The following is a 20,297-nucleotide window of genomic DNA, read 5'->3' as shown; positions in this document are numbered from 1 at the left end:
CCAGAAGCAAGAACTCATGCTGGAGCCCCCCCCCCTTCAATTTTGGCCTCCCTATTATTTACAAAGGTAAATGATAGGGGGGGGGCAGCTGGATATAGCTGGCTTCATCATAGCCAGGGCAGGGATACGTGTCCTCATCAAGGGAGCGGGCGTCAGGGCTTAGGAAGAGGCATGACGCAGGGGCAGAACAGGGATTAAGGGATGTGGGTCACTAGTAGCTCCTCGCCACAATCTTACTCCTGTCCCTCTGCCAGCGCCCACAGCAGGGAATCCCAAGTGAGCCAAGCTCCTTGCTCACTCCCAGCCCTATAAGGGCAGCTCCCTGCTGGACCTGAGTGTCCTGGGAAATGAAGAAAACACCACCCACCCTATATGACAGGCTGAGGGCGTGCTTGGATCCACCCTGAGGTCACCCGGGATCCCCTTGTTTGGATTCCCCCTAGAAGCAGGGATCATGAGCTGAGGGGGGGCAGACAGGAGGGAGGTGGAGTACCCATGCAGGACTCTCCAGCTATGGAGGATACAGTGCTGTCACTATGGCAACCTGGAATGCTCCCATCCACAGACCCCGATGGGAGAAGTTCCCTCCATGTGATGCTCAATGGAGAGGTCCAGAGCATTGCCCCCACCCAGCACAGCTGCCCTTCACCCTGTGTCCCTGTGCCCCAGCCCTGCAATAGCATTGCTCCCTTCTGTCTCCAAAACCACTGGTTCAGAGCAGACTGCAGCAAAATCCTACCAATGGCTGAGCGGGGCTGAGCCCAACACGTGGCACCGACCGTCCCCAGCCCTGACCGGGGGTGCTCAGCCCAGGGGAATGACGTGGAAGCACCATTCCCAGGGATGGGGTGCATGGACTCAGTATGCTGCAGGCTCCAGACTTACCTGCTGCTTCGGTTGCCATGCTGCTCCTTTCATTCACGCACAGCAGAAGGAGAATGAGTGCTGCCTGCATCCATGAGGATGAAGAGGAGCTGGGGGGGATACACAGTTGCAGCCCATGCTCTGCTGCTCACCAAATGCAGCCCCAACCCTGGGTGCCCTGTGAGGAATGAGGTGGGGAACAGGGTCCCAAAAGGCCTCAGTCTGTGCAGAGCAGATGATCTCAGAGCTGTTGGTGCTGCCTCTTCATTAAAGGCAGGAGGAGGGTTTTATTCTGCTATCTTTTTTTTGTCTGTTTTTTCTTCCTTCTGCTTAAGCAGCAAGAAGGAAGGACTATGCTACTAAGGGCAGGGCTCAGGATGTAGCCCCCCTCACCCCAGTTCCCCCAAATCCTCTCAGCCCCTCTGTAAGGTATGGAGGGCCCCTCTCCCATTTTAGACCCATCTCCACATATCTCATTTCTCATGCTGGGAAGAGCCTTTGCAGCACAGCTAGATGACGTCTGCCTTCCTGCCCACACCTTCACCCCCTCTAGCTCTCCCTCTTCCCACCTCTTTTCCCCTCTCCACATGCCAACTGCTCTGCCAGCACTCCTGTGCTGAGCTGTTGACTCACGTCCTCCCTCCAGACGCAACCTTCCCTCAGCCTTGCTCCCTGCATGGGGCTACATTGCTTCTATCACTGCTTTGGGGGGCTCGAGCCCTGGCAGCAGAGCCTGACCAAGCGATATCTCCATGCACTTGTTCTGCTGGCACCCAGAGGAAGGGAAGGAGCCAGACAGCCCCCAGGTGTCCATGCTAGGAGAGCATCTCCTGCCCAGCTGAGCACTGAGACCTTGGGCCGGATGCTGCAGAGGGCACAGGCTGGGCTGTGGGGAGGACTGGATTAATGCGCTAATGCCAGATTAAGCTGTAATACAGGACTTCTGACGAGAGAGCCCAGCCCTGTGCTCCCCCCACAACCCAGGGTCCTGCCCTGAGACACAGCTGAGCACCCCTGGCTGTGCAGCCAGCAGCTGGAGTGACACAGACAGAGAGGCAGCAGAATCCAGCAGACCCCCTAGATCCCTACAGCTATGACCGAGCCTCACTCAAACCCATAAACCCTCCCCAGGTCAGTGGAACAGCAGCAATTCAGAACCACGGTGGATCCAGTGTCCAGACAGCTCCCACAGAGGCAGAAGAGAAAAATCCCACTTCCATCTGCCTTGAGGAACACATTATCCATCATCCATCATTGCAGCCCAGGGCTGCAAGGCAGCAGGTGTTGCAGAGCACTGGTCCCTACCCAGCCACACAGGCTAGAGATGGTTTCTCCCCATAGAGCAGTTCTGAGGAATGCTGCCAGCTCTTAATAGCCAGAGCACATTTCCCCTGCTGTCTGTCCATCAGGAGGCATAGCTCACCAGGCTGGCTGCTGCCACAGTACCCCTCCTCTGTGTTATTGCCATGAGCACATCGAGCACATGGAGCATGCACTACAGGCAGAGCAGCCAGGCTGGGGGAGCACACAGGGCTGTTGCTTTGCAAGCCCTAGGCAGGAAAAAAAACCCTTTCATTCGTGACTGACACAGCTTGGAGGGGACACGTTGCACATTAGTGGGAAGCAAGAGAAGTATGCTGCAGCCTCAAGAGGGGCTGCACCCAGCAGCCTGTCCCTTCCCACTAACACCCCTGTGCCAGTCTCACCTCTTCTTCAGTGGGAGCAAGGTGGGATCTGCATTCCCTGTTTTTCCCAGCAGCCACACAGGTTGCTCTGGGGGAAGGGAAAACCAGACATCTCCTGTCAGCAGGGCTGAGGCTGAGCTGGTGATGCATATTTAAATGCACAGGAGCATCTGAGCTCGTCTCCCATTCCTTGACATTTCCAGAGACTCCAAGCTGTCTTCAATTACCAGTCTGCAATTAGCTCTTCCTAAATCCCCCAATGAGGCCCAGCACTCTTAATCAATGAAACACAAGGGAGGAGGGGAAGGACACAGCCTCTCTGCAGCTGGAAGCATTTTACATGCCAGGACTTGAGGCTGAAAGGACTCTGTTAGCGGCCCTATGGGAGATCTATAGGGTCGGAAACCTTGGTGAGCACTGGCATCTTGTGCAGCTCTGAAGCTCTGCAGTCAGGGGTAGGGGTCCTAGGGTCTGCAAACAGCCCTGGCTGAGAGTAGAGATGGCTGGTACCCTTGGATTGCATCTCCCATGAGGCTGAAAACCCCTCTTGCTAAGGCTTCATCACATGCTGCTTCATCACACTGTGCCTCAGTTTCCTTCTCTAAAATACTGGCAGAGAAGCATCAGAATTCCCCCAGCAGCCCCATAGGAACTCTAATGGGTCTGATTCCAGCTCAGTTTGAGACAGAGCAGGTCAGAGCTGCCCCCCTCCTCAACACAAAAAAAGGGGTATAGCCAATTTTGGGGTTAGGTGAGGTTGTGAGAACATTTTGGCCCAGACAGCCCCCCACAAGGTCACACAAATGTCAATATAAAGAAAGGATCAGAGCACATAGTAGGGACAGGGAGGACGGGAGCAGCAGAGGTCTCAGTAGGTGCATGCAACACAGAAAAGCTTTGCACAGCACCCTGCCAGCTCAGACCCCGTCACAGGGACATCTGTGCTGTCTTCCTGGCTGCACAGCTTTGCCTGAATGAGCCAGATTGGGCCTAATTAGCAGCTCTGCTGATGCACACAAAGGTAGGGAATCCAGCTTATCCTCCATGACCTGCAGAGCCAGCACAGCTCTTCCTAGCTGAGGAGAACCCAAGGGTCTGGCTCAGAGGAGCTTCAAAGTGCTAGATGCAGACCCTGATGCGAGGGCACATACAAGGGATTCTGCTTGAGGAGCCCCAGAAAACTGAGCAACTGGAGGCATAGCAACCAGCTCTGAGAAACTCCTCCCTGCTCCCTGGGGTCTGCAGAAGCACAGAGCTGGTAATCAGGCTAGTAATACAGCTCCCACAACCTGCTGCTGCCAGAGAGAGCAGCCTGGCCCTGCAGAGCACAGGCAGTAAGGAGGGAGGGTGGGGTATCTTCAGGCAAAAAAAAAAAAAAAAAAAAAAAAAAAAAAAGGAGGTGACGTGAGCTGTGGGCTCCTGGTTACATTCACTGCAGCAGACATTCCATCTGCAATGGTGGAGGCCAGGATTGCTCACAGGGAGCCAAGGGCGGACACAGCAAACAGTGGTGAAATTTTGACCCCCCCCCCAGATTGATCTGGGGAGGAAGGCTCCCTCTGAGAATCAACCTCCCACGTCCCCATGGGGAGGAGAGTGGACACCCCCCAATTCCCCTTTGCATCCCACAGCCCAGCAAGTCCAGGGAGGCAGCACCAGGCCCATCCAGGCCACCTCTTTATTCTCCAGTGAAGCAAAGCAAGAGGAGAGGACCCCCCCCTCCCAAAACCCAGCACCCCCACCCCAGCCCCTAGGCCTCATCTGGCACATACACCATTCCCCACAGCAAGTCGAGGCGGGGAGGGGGATAAGAAGGTTAAAGGGGAACGCTGCTCACCCCACAGTTGCCCTTCTTAGGGGGCTACACGTTGGGGAGTTGGGGGGAAGGGAGCGGGAAGCGTCCCCTCCCAGCCGCTCAAACAAAGGGACGAGCAGGTGGCCACCCTGAGCTGAAGGGCCCACCACACCCGGGGGACTCCCATTCCCTTGGAGAACCCCCCCCTCCCCCCCGCCCCCATAACCGGGCAGCGAACAGCGCCGGTGACACAAAGGCTCGCGACCCCCCCCCCACCCCCAACCCGCCCCCTCCTTCCCCGCCGCCCTTTGTCTGCTCGGCTCTGACTCGGCGGCGGATTCAGCACCACGGACAGCTCCGGCAGCGCGGGGCCGCGCGCTGCTCGCGGCTGAGGGGGGAGCGCGGGGACACGCAGCGGCTCCGCAGCCCCCACGCCCTCCTCCCTTCCGGGCGGCGTTGTTGTTGTTTTTGTTTTGTTTTTCTTTCCTTTTTTCCCTAAAGAAAACATATCCAAGAGCCTCCGCACCTCGGCAGCCCCTTTCTCCCCCTCCCCCCCCCCCGTCGTGCAAGCGGAAGGCCAACCCCCTCCCCCCGGTCTTCGCCGCCGTCTTGGTGTCCCGGAGGGCAGAAGGGGGGAGGGTGGGGAAGCGGCCGGATCCGGAGCGGGGAGGGTCCAGGCAGCGTCTCCGCGGAGGGGGTTAGGCGAGGAAGATTGGGGTTGGGGGGGGTCCAGCAGTCCTTCGCCTCCCCCGCCCCTCGGTGCGCGGCCCCTTCCGTCCCCGGGGGCCCGGTACCTCCCTAGCGGTCCAGGCTGATCGTCCAGTGCTTGGACCCGTCTCCGCCCTCGCCCTCGCTCTTGAGGTCCTGGAAGAGTTGCGTGAAGTAGTGCGGGTCCGCGTTGATTCGCAGCATCTTGGCGCTCAGGCGCTGGATGATGCCCAGGCAGCGCTCCCAGAAGCGGCCCTTGTCACCCTCCACCAGGAAGGGCTTCAGCGGGTAGGAGATCTCGTTGCCCATGTAGGAGTAGGCGAGATAGAGGCAGGTGAGGAAGGCGGCCTGCAGCTCGGCCTGGCTCCCGATGTCTTCTCCCCGCAGAGCCTCCCGGCACAGCAGATACACGAACACCAGGTTGGCTGGGGTGATGAAGCCCTGGTCCTGCCAGCCCTGCAGCAGCAGTGAGCGGTCCACGCTGCGGAACCAGGAGATGAGCTCGCCGGGGCTCAGCTCCTTCAGGCGGTAGCAGCGGCGGCACACGAAGTCCCCCAGGCAGCGCAGCAGCTCTCCGGTGGACGCCTGCACGACCACGCGGCGCGGCGAGCCCGGGGCGCGGCTACCGGGGGGCGGCGGCGGTTTTCCCCCACCGGAGCCGGGGTGCAGCTCCTGGGGCGCCGAGGGCACGGTGGGCACCGGCACGGCCAGCGGGCCCTGCTTGGCTCCTTCGGACGGCCCTCCCAGCGATTTGCGCAAGTTCTCGCGGTTGCGCTGCACCACCAGCGGGTCGGGCTGGGTCCCGGGGGGGGGACCTCCGCCGGGCTTCGGCGTCACCTTCTTGGTGCTCTTCTTCTTCTTGGCCGAGGCGGCCACCAGCCGCTTCCAAGTGAGAGCCGAGATGAGCACCCCGGGCCTCTTCAGCCGGCTCTCGCCCTTTCCCGGCAGCCTGCCCGGAGCCTTGTCGGCCAGCAGCCCCCCGCCGCCGCCGCCCTTGCCCGAGGAGGCGGCGGGGGACAGGGAGAGCACCGTGCCCATGCTAACGCCGAGCGGGACGGGCGTATGGGGGCCGGGACGCCGGCACCGCCCATAGGAGGCCGGGGTGCTGCGGGGGAAGCGGCCCGCACCGGGGCCGCGGTGCCCGAAGGATGCTTCGCCGCGCCCGCTCTGGGCTCCGCGCCCTCCGCTGCAGCCCAGCCGCCGCCCCGCCGCTCCCCGCCTCCCCTCCGACAGCCAATCGGCTCCGCACGGGGCCCCGGTACGGCCCGCCCCCTCCCCGGTGGGCGGTGGCGGGGGGGGTCGGCTGGACCGGCGCGGTTTCTCTGGGCGGCGGCCGTCCCGCCGTGACCTTCATCGCCGCCTCGACAGGTCCCGCGGGTTCCAGACTGTGTTCTGGAGCCGTGGGGAGGTGGCTGGGATGCAGGGATGGGAGAACGGCAAGGTGTTGGGAGCCCCTCAGGACGCGGCCGCCCCCGCCCGGGTCCCGTTCCTTGCTCGAGAAGGCAGGATGGACCAGCCCAGCCCAGCTGAGCACCCAGAAGTGGTGCTGGGTGGAGATGCAGCTGGCCACAAGAGTGGGGAAGAACGCTGTGCGATGCCAAGGGGAGAGGAAGATGGGAGATGCATGCTTGAGGGCAGCTAGAGAAGGTTTGGGAACGGGAAATGTCTGCCCACACAGAGCCATCATGGAGGGGTTGGGGGGAGAGCCAGCCTGCCCCCTGGGTTTGTCTCTGCAGGGTGCTGCTCCCCACTGCCTGTTCCAGGCTGGCGAGAGCCCCCCAGCACCAGCTGTACAACAGCACAGTGCATCTTCTGTCTGCCTGTCCTATCCCCGTTCTGCCTTTTCAGCCACAGAGGGGAGATTTCCAACTGCTCTGACCATCACCAGCATCAGACAAAAGTCAGGGTGCTTAGAGATAGAGGAAGGAGGGGGAGGATGCTGCACTACTGCATCACTGCAAAATGGTGTGCGATCAACCAGCTGTGTGCACACAGCCTGCTTCCCCCCTTCTAGATCTGAGCACGGCACGGATGCAGCCTGCACCCCCTGCCTCCCTGCCCATCGCGGGAGGATCCTGCTGTGTTTCTCAGGAGCTGGAGGACAGATCCTGCGGCTCTGATGGCTCCAGCTGGTGCCAGGCATCCATTAGGAACAAAATGCCCCAATTGCCTGGACTGCTCCTGCATGTAAATTGCCCGGAAGCGACGGCTGAGAAATGGTTCAGGGAGAATGTATCGATGATGCATTTTGATATAGCATTTTATCCGTGAAATTAACACGTCAGTGGCAGGATGTAGCTCTTGCCAGATAGATCCAGGCTAACAGGCAGTAATGAATTATCAACCAGGAGGAGCTAAAGCAGCTCCCCCTTCCTCCTGCAGTGCTGATGCTGGAGGTGTTTGAAATGGAAGCGCAGGCTCAGAGCTGACTTCATCCTCCCAGTGGGGCCTCCCCATGCCTGGGGCTGATATGCCACACCTGGGACCCTCTGCCAGAGCAAAAAGAGGGATTAAGTCCCATTCCTACATATCCCCTGCTGTGGCCAGCCACGTGCCTTGGTGGCCTATGCAAAAACACGCACGTGTACACAGACACACAGATCTGCTTCGGGAGCAGCCAGAACCCAATCGGATCTGGGCCAGCATTGTCTACCCAAGGCCTGCTGAAAACAAACAAACTTGGAGAATTTGGTGTCAAAAAAAGGAATATGGGATACAGATGAGAAGGAACAAAGCCAGGACAAGGTTCCTGAAGATTAAGACTCTCCAGCTTCAGCCTAGCAAGGATGGAAGGGCTCCACCCCTAGGGAATCACACACAGAATCACACACAGAATTGTAGGGGTTGGAACGGACCTCCAGAGATCACCGAGTCCAACCTCCCCGCCAAAGCAGGTTCCCTACACCAGGTCACACAAGTAGGCATCCAGGCAGGTCTTGAACATCTCCAGAGAAGGAGACTCCACAACCTCCCTGGGCAGCCTGTTCCAGTGAAGGGATCATTCCTTGTCCTCTTTCCATGCTTGAGGATGGACTGACTTTCCAATTGCACAAACTCATCAGAAACCACAGCTGAATTTGGCAGGTGAAGCAGCAGAGCCCTTCCTGCACACTGTTCTCTCCTCCTGGAGCAAAATTGCTCCCAGTTTGCTTCACCTGAAATACATGAAGCCGCCCCCACCCTCCATGCACTCTCCCAAATTGGCATCCCTGAACTCATTAAGCAGGACTATTTGTATTCGGCAGCCATGAGCCAGGCTCTGCATCCTCCCACAGAGAAGCGTGCAGAGGCTCCCTCAACCAGGTCTGCAGTCATTGGCCCCAGGCAGCAACGCGTGAGCTTCCTGGGGCTGAAATCTGTATAAACTCCAGCCTAGGGCCAGCTGTTTCCCTTGCCTGCAGTTGCAGCATCATGCTGTGGAACCAGAGGAACAGCTCTGAGATGCAGGTGGTTGGTGAGAATTTGTCTTTCTCTATCCCATGTGTCATGCAAACACCAGGGAATTACCCTGCAAGAACAGAGGGACATTTCTTATACAGGTAAAGAAGCGGCTTTGCAGCTTACCTGGGAGGCAGCTGCTCTTCCACGTGAAAGAGGAGGATCCTTTCCCCCCTCTCCAGTTTTATTCTTCAAGCTTCAGGCCTGAGATTGACAAGCGATGATACAACACAAACCACATGCTCAGCACCATGGCAGGTCACCTCCCATCAGCTTTGGGCAGTAAGGAAGGCATAGAACAGAAATAGAAGGCATTAACAGACCCCCTGCTCCAAAAGGTCACCCCAGTTAGGACAACACATATATCAGCTATGTGCCTGTGCCAACAAAGGGATGCTTGCTTGCCCAGGCCCCTAATTTTGATTGTGTTAGAAGTACCTCTATTCCAGACCAGGGGTGATCTGGATGGGGAGCTGGAGCACACTGGCAGCCCTACTGTGATGCTAGTCCCCTGTTCCAGGCTGCAGAGCTACCAGGCATGAGCTTTCCTATGCGTCCTGGCAGAAGGCAGTTGGCACGTCCCCCTGCCTGCTTCACAAAGATGAATGAGCAACTGGCTGGCTGGAGCTGGTCTCTAATGGCTCACTTGCTGTGCCGTGGTCTGTCTGCACTGGCAAAGACAGCATTGTACAGTCCAGGGCGGGGAGAGCGGCAGGTACGTGGAGGGCCTCGTGCAGCCCCTGCTCCGAGGTCAGTTTCTGGAATCACAAAGCAGAGCACAGCCCCCAGGGAACAGCTATTTCTGTCCTGCTGTTTGCCAAATAGCAATGGTAGAAAAAATTCAGGGACCCTGAGAAAGACTGCTCTTCCAGATGGAAACCGCAGTGGAGAGGACTGACAGGGAAAAACATCAGAGCATCCAGATTGCTGGGCAGAGAGAGGGGTCCTGGAGCAGCACAGAGTCGCACAGGGCAGACACTAGGCTCCCGCTTTGCCAATGCAGAATGAGAATGGGGATTACTGCAGCACCTGTCCTTTTCAGAGCTGCTGCTAAAGCCATCGCTGGGAAAAGGTTTCAGCTGTGTGCTGGACAACCCAAGCACCACGAGTCGTTCCTCGTTAGGGTATCCATGTAGTCCTGCAACAGCTAAAAACTGGGGAGAGCTTAATGAATGGGCTAATTACCGTCAACCCCCGCAGGCAACTATGAAGTGTGAGGCTCCGCGGGCTCGGCCCCCGAGCTGTACCCCGTGCCGGTGCTGCCCTCTGGCGGCCCCGGAGGCTGTACCGTGCGGGGGGCAGATCGCGGAGTCCCGGCGGGGGAAGGGCTGCTGCCAGGCGCTGCGTCCGAGGAGAACCCCGGAGAAGGGCTGCTCACCCGCAGACTGACGCGGGTGACCCAGGCATCCCCAAACACTGGAACTGTTCGAACCCTGGAGTGAGGCTGCCGGCCACTGGCCCCAGTTCCCAGAGATTCCCCAGTGATGGGAAAGGGAGAGCCATTGGCTTCAGTTCTTGGGTCCCGGCGCTGGTGGCCATGGGGACCCAGCGACACTCGCGGGGAGGATCGCTGCCCACCAGGTGGAGCTGCACCCCGCGTTTTGCTGCTGTTGTGGTGGCTCCGGACCAGCTCTGCTCTCCCGGTGTTTTTCCCTACCGTGGCCTTGCCCAGCCCTCTGGGTAGAGCGTGGATGAAGGACCTGAGTGTCCTGTACGGATGTTCTGAAGACAAGCCTCCAGTGCTAACCTCATTATCTCCACCAGCTGAGCAGAGCAATGAAGTTGTCCACTTCCAATGGCTCAGTATTATGAGAACCTTCTCCCCAGCAACCTAGACAAGGGAAGTGAGCAGCAAGAGAATGGCCTTGGTGCTTTTCTGGCCTTTAATTTTCCCAGTACCCAGGGGGCCTCCTGCTTCCCCATATCGCTCTGGTAACATGCTGCTTCCTCAAGCCTGCATCACATCTGTTTGGGGTCAGAGCTGGGTTTGGAGGAAGCAGAAGTAGCAATTGGCAGCTGGTGGGTCCCACATTACCAATGTAACCTCCAGGATTTGGCAGAACCCCGTGAAGCTGGGTCTTGGAAAGCCCCCTGGTAGAGCAACCCAATACCTTCCCCAGTTTCTTTTCTTCCCTGATATCTGCCATCCCCAGTCAGGGGTCCCGTCATGAGGGGCAATGGCTCCAGGCAGCGCGGGATCTGCTGAAGCTCCCTTGGTCCCAGCCAGCCTGCAGATCTGCTCCCTGCCTGGTGCAGTGCTGTCAGGCCAGGCCTTTAGTGCGAGGGAGGCAGCTGTACAGGAAATAATCACTGCTTGTTCAAGATTAAATCACTGGCGGGAGCGTGCGAGGGGATAAAAGGAACCGTCTGTCGTTAGAGGGAATATTAACCTGGCAGCAAGCTGGGAGGGGGAAGAATTTTATTCCCTATGCTTGCTGCCTGCCAACCCCACAACGTGCGCTGACAGCAGCTCTCAGCAGGACACACGGCTCAGCCCCGGCACTGGGATGAGGGAGGAGTGGAGATGCTGCAGGGGAGGGTTGTGGGAACAGCGGGGAAACTGAGGCAGCACGTGGCACAAGTGCACCATATGCCTTGGAGACACTGAGATCCTGCTTTGCCCATGTCAGGCTTTTGCCCAGCTCCTCCAAATGAGCCCAATGTGGCACAAAAGGTTCTTGTTTGGTCTGGCCCTTATCCGGGATCCTTGGGATCCTTCAGCATGGGAGACGTGCTGGGGCTGCAGCAGGTGGGGCTGGGAAGAGAGGCAGCGGACAGGGAGAAAGTAAGAGACCAGCTGCAAGGGGGTGAGCCGGCAGGGAGATAAGATAGAGGGAGAAATGCAAAATATGACGGGTGGCAGGCGGGAGGGAACGTGGGAAACTGCAGGGCACCTTGGGTCAGAGACACATCAGGGATGCCAGCTGTGGTGACAGCTCCCAGCACTGCTCCTTGTCCTTGGGCTGGGACCTACTTTGGGGCCTGAAGTGGCTGAGACCCCAGTACCAAGCTGTCCTCCTCCCCTTTAGGCATGCTGTGTAAGTTCCGAATGGGGTTGTGAGAAGCACCTGCAGATGTGGGCACGGGGACATCTTCCCTGCAGTCCTGTGACCAGGCCGGGGAGCCCCACTCCCCTCCTTACAGGCTGTCCCAGCCCTGCTGCTGGGGCGGCAGTGGAGAAAAGCCGTACTCTGCAGGCTGGCTCAGGACTGCAGTTTATGGGCTCATCCGTGCCAGGATAAACAGACCCATGGGGGCCGGGTTTGCAGTGAGCGGCTCATGAAAGCCTGCAGCCCTTCTCCTAGGGCTTCCTTCCCTTTGATGGAAAAGCCCCGGCGCTTTCCCAAGCATGAATATCCCAGCTCGTTCCCCCTCACCTCCTTTCTTCCCCGCACCAGCCCACTCCCCTCCAGCTGAGGCTGAAATGGGAACATCAGCCATCCTTGGCTGCCTCCCCTCTTCCAGCCTTGAGGTATTCAACAGAGCTGAGCCTCGGACTGTGCAGCCCATGCTGGCAGCACCAATAGTTGCTGGTGACTGCCCCCAGCCTTTCTGCCCCTCTCCTCCAGGCAGGGTTCCTGAGATGAGTGGAAATCCTAAAAACTCTCCCGGTGTCTCCCACAGCACCTAGGGAAGGTCTGGCCCCACTGCACACACACCCCAGGACGCAGCCGTTGCCAGGATGCTGTAATTTCCAAGCTAACATCAAAAAGCAGCTGGGGATTGGCTTGCGAGTGCTCCCACACAGCACATCCTGTGTGCTTTATGAGCGATGTTTTACAACATAAATGCTGCTATATTAAGCCATACATTCAACTGGAAGAACAGGAGACAATGAGGCGAGCATGGCAACCTCTCTGCATGCTTCTGTAGTGCTGCATGAGCAGTCCTTTCCTTGCTCTGCTCTGCTCTGCCTCATGCAAAATGGGGACTGTCCCCATCCTTTAGGGCGAACTCCTGCCTGGCAACAAGATGTCACAGCCGTTGGGCGGGGATTTGGCTTCAGCTGGGTTCTGAGTAAGGATGGGCGCAGGAGGGAGAAGGGGCTCTCTTCCCCCAGGAGAGGGTGCTCTGTGCCCACAGCATCCCAGCATTTCGGGGTGCCCAGCATTTCAGGGTGCCCTGGCCTGGCAGGAGGGAAAAATTGGGCTAAAATACCCTCCTTTTGCTTTGATTCCATGCTACCCGCCTGGGCAAAGAGGTTTGCAGACAGAGGTTTGAATTTTGGGAGCTCCTGTTACCATACATTGGGATGGTAATGCATTCATGGGGATAGATGTGAGGCCATGCTGTGCCCTCCCCAGCAAAGACCTGTCCCTGCCTCACACCCCCTGGTGAGCCGGGACCCTTGTGAGAGCGGTGGAGGTGATTTATGCTCCTGACATTTCTCTCCCGGTTGAGCAGGGCTTTTAATAAAGAGTGAGTGATTTATGACTCCTTTTAAGTGGGAAGGAATGTTACCTAAGGCAGTCCACCCCCTGACACCCCCGCCTCACCGTCTCACTGAAACCCCAGCATCTGGGCTAGTGGGAAGAGACAATCTGCCCCTATCTTCTCATGGAGACCTCCTACAGCATCCTGCCCCATCCCTGCCCCAGGACGCCCTTCTACCCTTTGGGGAGTGGCACTGCTCCCACCCCAAGGCCCAGCAGCAGCATTATGGGGTGTACAACAATGATTCAAAGAGCGATGCTGGCCCAAGACCCCTTCACCAGGACCCCTGTGGTGGCTGGCCTGGGGACAGGATGAGAGCTCCGCTCCAGTTGTCATGGTTACTGGGTATTAAGGGATGCAGGCATGAATGCTCTGCAGTGATGAGCAGCCCCAGAAGGGAGAAGCTGCCCCTCCCAGGGGGCTCGGCCATGGGGCTGCCTTCATCCACCTACCCAAAACCAAAGCCTGCTCTGAACCCAGTTGTGTCATCAACTTGCCTCTCAGTGGGCTTCTCAGGGCATTAAAATGACTCTGAGGCCTTCCAGAGGGAATAAAGAGAGGGACTTGTCCTGTCCTCTCCCAGCCATGGAGACAGGGACACAGAGGCAGCGGGCCTGGGGACGTGGTAGAGGTACAGGACACCACCAGCCAGCCCCCTTCCCTTCCCCTCTCCAGAGAGCTAATGAGTGAGGACAGGGGATAAGAGCAGGGGCGGAGGAAGCTTCGCCCAGACAAAAGCCGCCCCAAGAGGCTCCCAGCTGCTAATGAAGATAAAGTGCCCAGTTCCTTTTTCTTCTCCGAGTGAAATCTGGTGGCTAAGGGGAAAAAAATGCTTTCAAGTGTATTCATCTATAACACGGCCTGGGAGGCAGGGATTCCAGCTGAGACATTGATCTCACCATGCACACACGTGCACGCATGCATGTGCACAGACACACACACACACACTCACACGCACACAGATGCAGCGTGCGTGAAATACCTGCAGAGCCCAGCATGCACCCGCGTGCACGCAGACATCAAAAGCACGGCCTTTCTCTGAATCAAAACCGCAGCTGCAGATGAAGGCATGTGTTGAGCAAAACACGCCCAGCCCACGCGGAGCACACGCACCGCACTGGGCTGCCAGCTCGCACACGTGCCCTGCCATGCACATGGCAAGCACAATGCAAACACAGGTGCACGGAGCGCCAAGGGTGCCGGCACAGCTGCGTGCATGCATGCACGCATGCACACACATCTGTGCTCTGTCCTTTGTGCAAACGCAGCCCCCAAAGCAGCGCGGCCGTGTCTGCAGTGCGTATTGCCGGGTGCTCTGCAGGATGCTCCAGGCACAAAAGCTATCGCAGTACAACGAATGAGATGATCCCAGCACGGCACTCTGACCCTGAGGACCTGTGCCACGGAGCAGAGCAGACCCGCTCCAGGCTGTTAGACACATCCTGCAAATGGGGGGGCCTGTGTGCTAAGCTCTGCTGGCACTGTCCCTGACCTAGGCTAGCTCCCAAACCAGGAGCAAAATCTTGCCCACACAGAAATGACACAAGGCAGTGCTAACAATCCCACATGGACAGTCATGTTGCCGTGCCCGGGAATGCCCTGGGACTGTTTGCTTTACAAGCGCAGACGTAACCAGAGATTCCCCCCTTCTTCCTTCCAGAGGCTCTGAATTAAGCAGCCCATTTACAGTCTGGCCATGAGGGAGTAGAATAAAAGAATGGTGGGGATAGGGAGCTCCTCCCCAGCATATCTGGATGTATCTCAGACCCTGTGGAGAGTCCATGGGGAGCACTTGCTCGCAGCTCTGGGTGGACAGCAATGCTGCAGAGAGGCTGGACCCAACTGCAGAGGCACACTGCTACCCTGTGCCTGTCTCTGCAGCATCCTGTTCCCAGCACGTGGGGCCATGCCTGTCTGCAGGGATGTGGGGACAGAAGACAGCTGGGGTGTATCAGTACCCCACGTGGGATAGATGGCACAGTGAAAGGAGGCAATGATGGAGCCTGGGCCAGAGGGAGGCAGAGCACCAATGGGGGCTGAGCTGCCAGGGCAAACTCAGCAGAGGGCAGTGAATGCACACACACATGCACATATATTTGTGCACACCCTTGAACACTTGTATACTCCTGCACCTGTGTGTGCATGCAGGCACACAGGACCCTCATATGATTTGTCACACATGCAGCCACATCTTGTGCCATGCCACCAGCACAGTGACATTCTGTTCTGGAGCCACCCTGCAGCCACAGCAGGAAGATTAGGGTGGGACCCCCTCCCTATCAGTGCCAGGGGGCGACAAGGAAAGGGGAGAGAAGAAGCAGGGAGTCCCCTCACAGTCAGAGAGCTGACAGGCTTCAGGCACTTTATCCCCCTTGGGGGCAGTTCTTCAGGACTGTGACCACCCTGCACACCCTGCATGACTACAGGCACCTGGTGCTTTGTATGCTGCCTGCATGAGGGTGCACAGTGCCCTGGGACCCCCAGCCCTGCACTCAACCTCTCCCCCAACAGCCCCAGCATCCTGGCCCAGATGTACTGGGGAGAGGGAGGGGACAGCCCTGGCAGCTGTGGAGCATCCAACCCAGATGTGCCAGGCACACTTTGCAATGCAGAGACCACCGAGCCCAAGAGCTGTACTTATCCAGCCGCAACATGGCACGGGAAGAAAGGACATTCCTCCCTTAGGAACAGCTTGCATGCATGGCGTCATTCCCTCCTTACTGAGAGGGAAGCCACAGGGAGGGTGTTCCCAGCCCCCCTCCGTGGGCCAGGGATGCTGCCTGTGCCATCCCATCCTTGACAGCCTCTCTGCTGACTGTGAGGGCAGGAGCCACCCTTTCTCAATTCAGCTGACTCAGCACTTAGGGCTGTCACTAAGCCCAGGCAGGCGGAGTGCACCAGAGCCATGCCAGATGCTGGCTGTGCACGCCTGCACTGGCTGCACTGTGCTGGTGGCTCTTTGGCAATGGGCATGAGCCTCCAAGATTGATTTTTTTCAGCTAAGGGACAATCATGCAGGGAAGAAAGCTGTCCCCCAGCTGGGCTTGGGGAACTGCTTGGAGCTGTGTGGAGATGGGGCATTTGCCCTGCATGGGATCTGAGAGATGGGACAGAGCTGCACTCAGTGATTCAGAGCACCAATGAGGAAGGGAAACTTGGCTATGCGACAGGATGGCCTACAGCCAAAGGATGCTACGGAGCTGTGGGACAGAGAAGGGCAGAGCATCGCTGCTCTCCTGGAGCCGGTTTGGTCCTGTATGAATCAAAGCTGCCTCGGTGCTCTTTGTGAAAGCTCCACATGTTTGGTGTCTCACCCTGCGAAGGGCAAACCCTTACACCAGTCCCGCAGGTGGACACGGCTCCCAGCTGGCGTGCGGGGAGGAACAAAGCCAGCCCCTGCCCAGAGACCGCAACCAGCAGCAGTGCCGGGTGTCGGGAAACATCAGAGCACGTGTCTCCTGTCCGCACAGGCGAGAGCGGTGTGTGGGTGGTGGGGCACACCTGGCCAGAAGAATCCCAGCAAATTGCTTCTCCTTGATGTCTGCCAGCTCTTCACTGTACAAGAAGTCGGAGCCGGGGCTGCTGCCAACTCACCTGTCTCTGCCCGTGCGCCCCAGGGCTGGTGAGATGGGGGAGGCAGCTGGATGAAGCTGGCCACAGCCAGGCTCTGCTCCTGCAGATGGTGCTGGGCCTCAGAAAGTGCAAGATGCTCCCATTCTCACATGCATTTTGGGTTCTTCCCCCCCCCCCCCCCCCCCCCCCCGTACTTTCCCCCATGGGAGATTCACTGTTTTGGAGATGGGGAAGTTGTCTCAAATCAGAAAGAAATTGCAATGGATGAGTACAAGAGGCCGCACCACAGGAGCAGAGTTGGTCACAGACCCCAGGGTGCAAGGCATACAGATGCCATGAGATGCTATACAGCCTCTTGCTACTTGAGAGGACATTGCATAACATAGGCCACCCCTTTCTGCTTCTCTATTCCACGTGAGCTAGCAATGCCATGGATCAGGGGAACTCAGAGGAGCTTCTGTGCTACTCTGCAGCCATACAAGGAGCTGGGCTTATACCAACACTGAGCACAGAGCCCACAGCATCTTCCCTGCACCAGAACCTCCCCTATGCAGCCACAGCTGAGGAGCAGATGGGGACTGTGCTGGCAAGAAGGTTCTGTGATGAAAGCTGTGTCCCAGCCTGGTTTGGCAGGGGTAACTGTGTGAGCTGGCCCCTTCCTTGCCCTTTTTTCTTTTCTTTTTTTTTTTTTTTTTTTGCAGGGTTTTAACACAGAGCATTGTATCTGGTTCATGGCAGGGGTGTGCTGGGGACGTGACTGCAGCTTGCAGTGGGAGGTCAGCAAGGGCAGGGCATGGACCCCTTGCTAGTGTATCCCAGGGACACATATGAGCTTGCATGCAGGAAGGTGACAGCCAACTCAAGTAGGTGACGTGCAGACTGGCAGCTGCTGGCAGTGAGTAACAGTGAACAGACAAGCGTGGTGTGTGTGCATCAGTGCTGAGGGGGTGAGGATGAGGGCAGGTTCTACCTGTGGGACAGGAGGTTCTGCCTTATGGTGTGGGGCTCTGGGTGCCCAGGAACCAGCGCACTGCTGTGGGTCTGCCTGTGGACAGTGTTGTTGGAAAGGTGAGGGCTTCCCCTGGGGTCACCTGTGCACTTGTACATAGCCTGGGTATCTGCTGGCTGAGATCCGATGCAGGAAACTTCTCTTTTTGGCAGCTGTGGGGATGCTCTGAGCCCTCAGGAGCCCTGTATGGGGAGCCAGTGTAGACCAAAACTTCTGCCCTAGGTGATGTTCATGCTGCAGCCAGGACAGTAACCAAGGCGACATCTTACAGCCTGGTACTTCTGCCCCCAGGAGAAAGCAGCCCAGGACACACCAGGCTGTGACTGGCAGCTGCACCTGGCTGTGGCTCTTCCCCTGACACTGTGTCTGACTGAGGCAATAGCACTGGAGAAGATTTTGCAAGGCCCTGCACAGCACCCTGTAATCAGAGCAGCATAGGCTGTTAACTCATTGCCACAAAAGCCTGGGGAGATAATGAACAAAGCCCAGCTTGTGTAAACCACGCCAGCCCTGGTGAGGTGTCTGCCACCTTCCTGGCCTTCTGCCCTCTGCACTCAGCCTATCTCAGCCTGCATTTAACAATTACCTCCTCTCCGCGCAGCTCCCAAGTGCTCCCATTTCTGCGGGCCAATTCCCTGCTGGCAGCTCCCAGCACTGACGTCAGTGGGGTGCCGGGCATATCCTCTCCACAGCACCTGGTGGTGGCACCCAGATACAGCCAGCATCTCCCCAGTGTGCATGGGTGAGCATCCCTGGGGGGCTCCAGCTTCCCTTCTCTCCCTAGCTGATGAATAGCAAGGAAGGGATTCTGACAGGTGCAGGTGCCCAAGCTGGATGTGGTCCTGAGCTGTGGACTTAACACTGATGGATACATGAGAGCAGTATCACGGGGTGCCTGTGGCTGTATTATCTCTTGGTCTCTGTTGGCATCACAGGAGAATCAACCCTATTCCTAGCCAGGCAGGATTCGTGTCACCTCCTTCCTCAGATGGAATGGCTTACCCCTCCACTGATACCCAAGGGACATCCAGGTAGAGTTGGAATGGGAGCAGAGCACAGGAGAGGGGACACGGTATCATGCCTTTGGGAGGGGTAAGACATTTTGAATGTGATGGTCTGGGCTTTCTCTGCAAGAGGTGACACCAGTGAGGACCTTCTGGTCACCTTACATGGGCAACCAGACTTTTCCAGTTGGTTCCAAAGGTTGCCCATCACAGAGGTATGTGAGCTCTTGCTCCTGATTCTCTAGCTTTACAGCAGCCGCAGCATTGGAAGGGATGGTGCAAGGTCACCCCTGGAGCTCCAACCTTCACCATCTTTTGCCGCACCTTCACCCATCTCAGCTAGGGAGAGGGAGCCAGAGGCTGGCCTAGGGGCTGGGAAGGGCAGAGAGGCTCCACTCCCCACTGAGGGGTTGGAATATGGAGCAGTGTGTTGCTGCCAGCTGCCATCTTCTACCCTGCCCTGCATCAAAAGACTGAGATGAAAGGTTCTGGCCACAGCCCTTACTACAACAATGCGGACCCCCTCCCAAAATTACTGCTCCCCTGAAGGAGGTTGTTTCTGCCCCAGCGGTGGAGGAGAGTGCCATGTTTACATGGCATGGCTAACCAGCTGCCTCACTGTAATTATTGCCGTGAGGAGGGGATGAGTTGCTGCGGCTCGATGCTTGGGTGGTGGTTTGTTTGTTTGCAGCCTGACGCAGGCAGCTGGTGAGGGAGCCCACTGAGCCAGCAGCTGGAGCTGGGCTCACTCATGCAGCGTGCTGCTTGGCTGAGGGATGCTGCGGTCCATGATAGCACCAACAAGCCATCCTGGGGCTTCACAGAGGCTGTGACTGCAAAGAGAGGTGCCACATGGAATGGGCATCACCTCAGAGGGACGGGGAGGAGCTGAGTCACAAAACCCTAAGGAGTTCTGACTGCTGACTGGTGGCATCCCAGCATGGGTACCCAGTGTGGGCAAGGATATGTCAGGAGGACATGGCTGGAGTCAGGCACTGGGAGGAAAACAGTACTGGCACAGAGTAACTGGAAGGGCTGGGACTGTCTCCTGAAAGGCAGTCACCTCCATTGACTCAAATCCCACCACTACTGCAAGCTCCCCAATTGCTGGCTGAATGCACTCCATCATTCTCATTGCTGGGAACATGCCTTTAGAATGCCTCCAGGGATATATTCCTGGACTGAAGCTGCAAGTGAGCAGAGAGCCTGGGGCCTCTTGGGACAATATGCTCAATGGTATGGATGAACAGTGGCAGAGGGCTGCAGACTGTCACATCCAGCAGGATCCTGCAACAGCAGTGAGCTGTGGGTGGGCAGCAGGAATGCAGGTTGCAGGGGCGTGTGTCACATAGATGTGTCCCCATGCCTGTGACAAGCATGCTGTCCATGGTGCCTGGACGCTTTTATATGCAGCAAGCAGAGGCAAGTTACCCAGCAGCGATTTGTGCTGCTGTGTCCTAGTGCTGCCACACACACTTGCTTTCTCCTCCTGTCTCAGTGGCCCCATGGCAATTAATTCAAGCAGAGATGCTAAGTCTGGAGGAACCCAGTGAAGCCACCCAGCCCAGCCTGCTGCTTTGGGCCAGGCCAGTGACACCCATTTGCTGGGGAGAAAAGGAGCATTCCTCCAGTGAGGCCACGCATTATGTGCAGGGTGTGACGGGGAATGGGGCTGTGGGCTGGGGGAGCTCACCATTCCCAGCAGGGGTGGGAGGGTGAAATGGGATGAGCTCTGCTGCAGCACCACTGCCCAGGCTTGATGGGGCGTGTGCTCCCGCGCCACCCGA

At 57.8% G+C, this 20,297-nt stretch overlaps 1 protein-coding gene across 1 annotated transcript; it reads right to left on the bottom strand.

Moving 5' to 3' along the window:
- Positions 1 to 4,638: 4,638 nt before the first annotated feature.
- On the bottom strand, positions 4,639 to 6,250 carry CDK5R2 (cyclin dependent kinase 5 regulatory subunit 2). The gene has a single exon (XM_052675579.1). The coding sequence runs from the start codon at positions 6,088 to 6,090 to the stop codon at positions 5,143 to 5,145; it is 948 nt and encodes a 315-aa protein (XP_052531539.1). The 5' UTR covers positions 6,091 to 6,250; the 3' UTR covers positions 4,639 to 5,142.
- Positions 6,251 to 20,297: the final 14,047 nt, after the last annotated feature.

Source organism: Tympanuchus pallidicinctus, unplaced genomic scaffold (assembly GCF_026119805.1).
Source record: "Tympanuchus pallidicinctus isolate F22 unplaced genomic scaffold, pur_lepc_1.0 scaffold15, whole genome shotgun sequence".
NCBI lineage: Eukaryota > Metazoa > Chordata > Aves > Galliformes > Phasianidae > Tympanuchus > Tympanuchus pallidicinctus.
This window is presented reverse-complemented; position numbering and strand designations above follow the sequence as displayed.

Excerpts from the sequence above, each read along its gene's own strand:
- CDK5R2 (XM_052675579.1), bottom strand. The coding sequence starts at position 6,090 with ATGGGCACGGTGCTCTCCCTGTCCCCCGCCGCCTCCTCGGGCAAGGGC.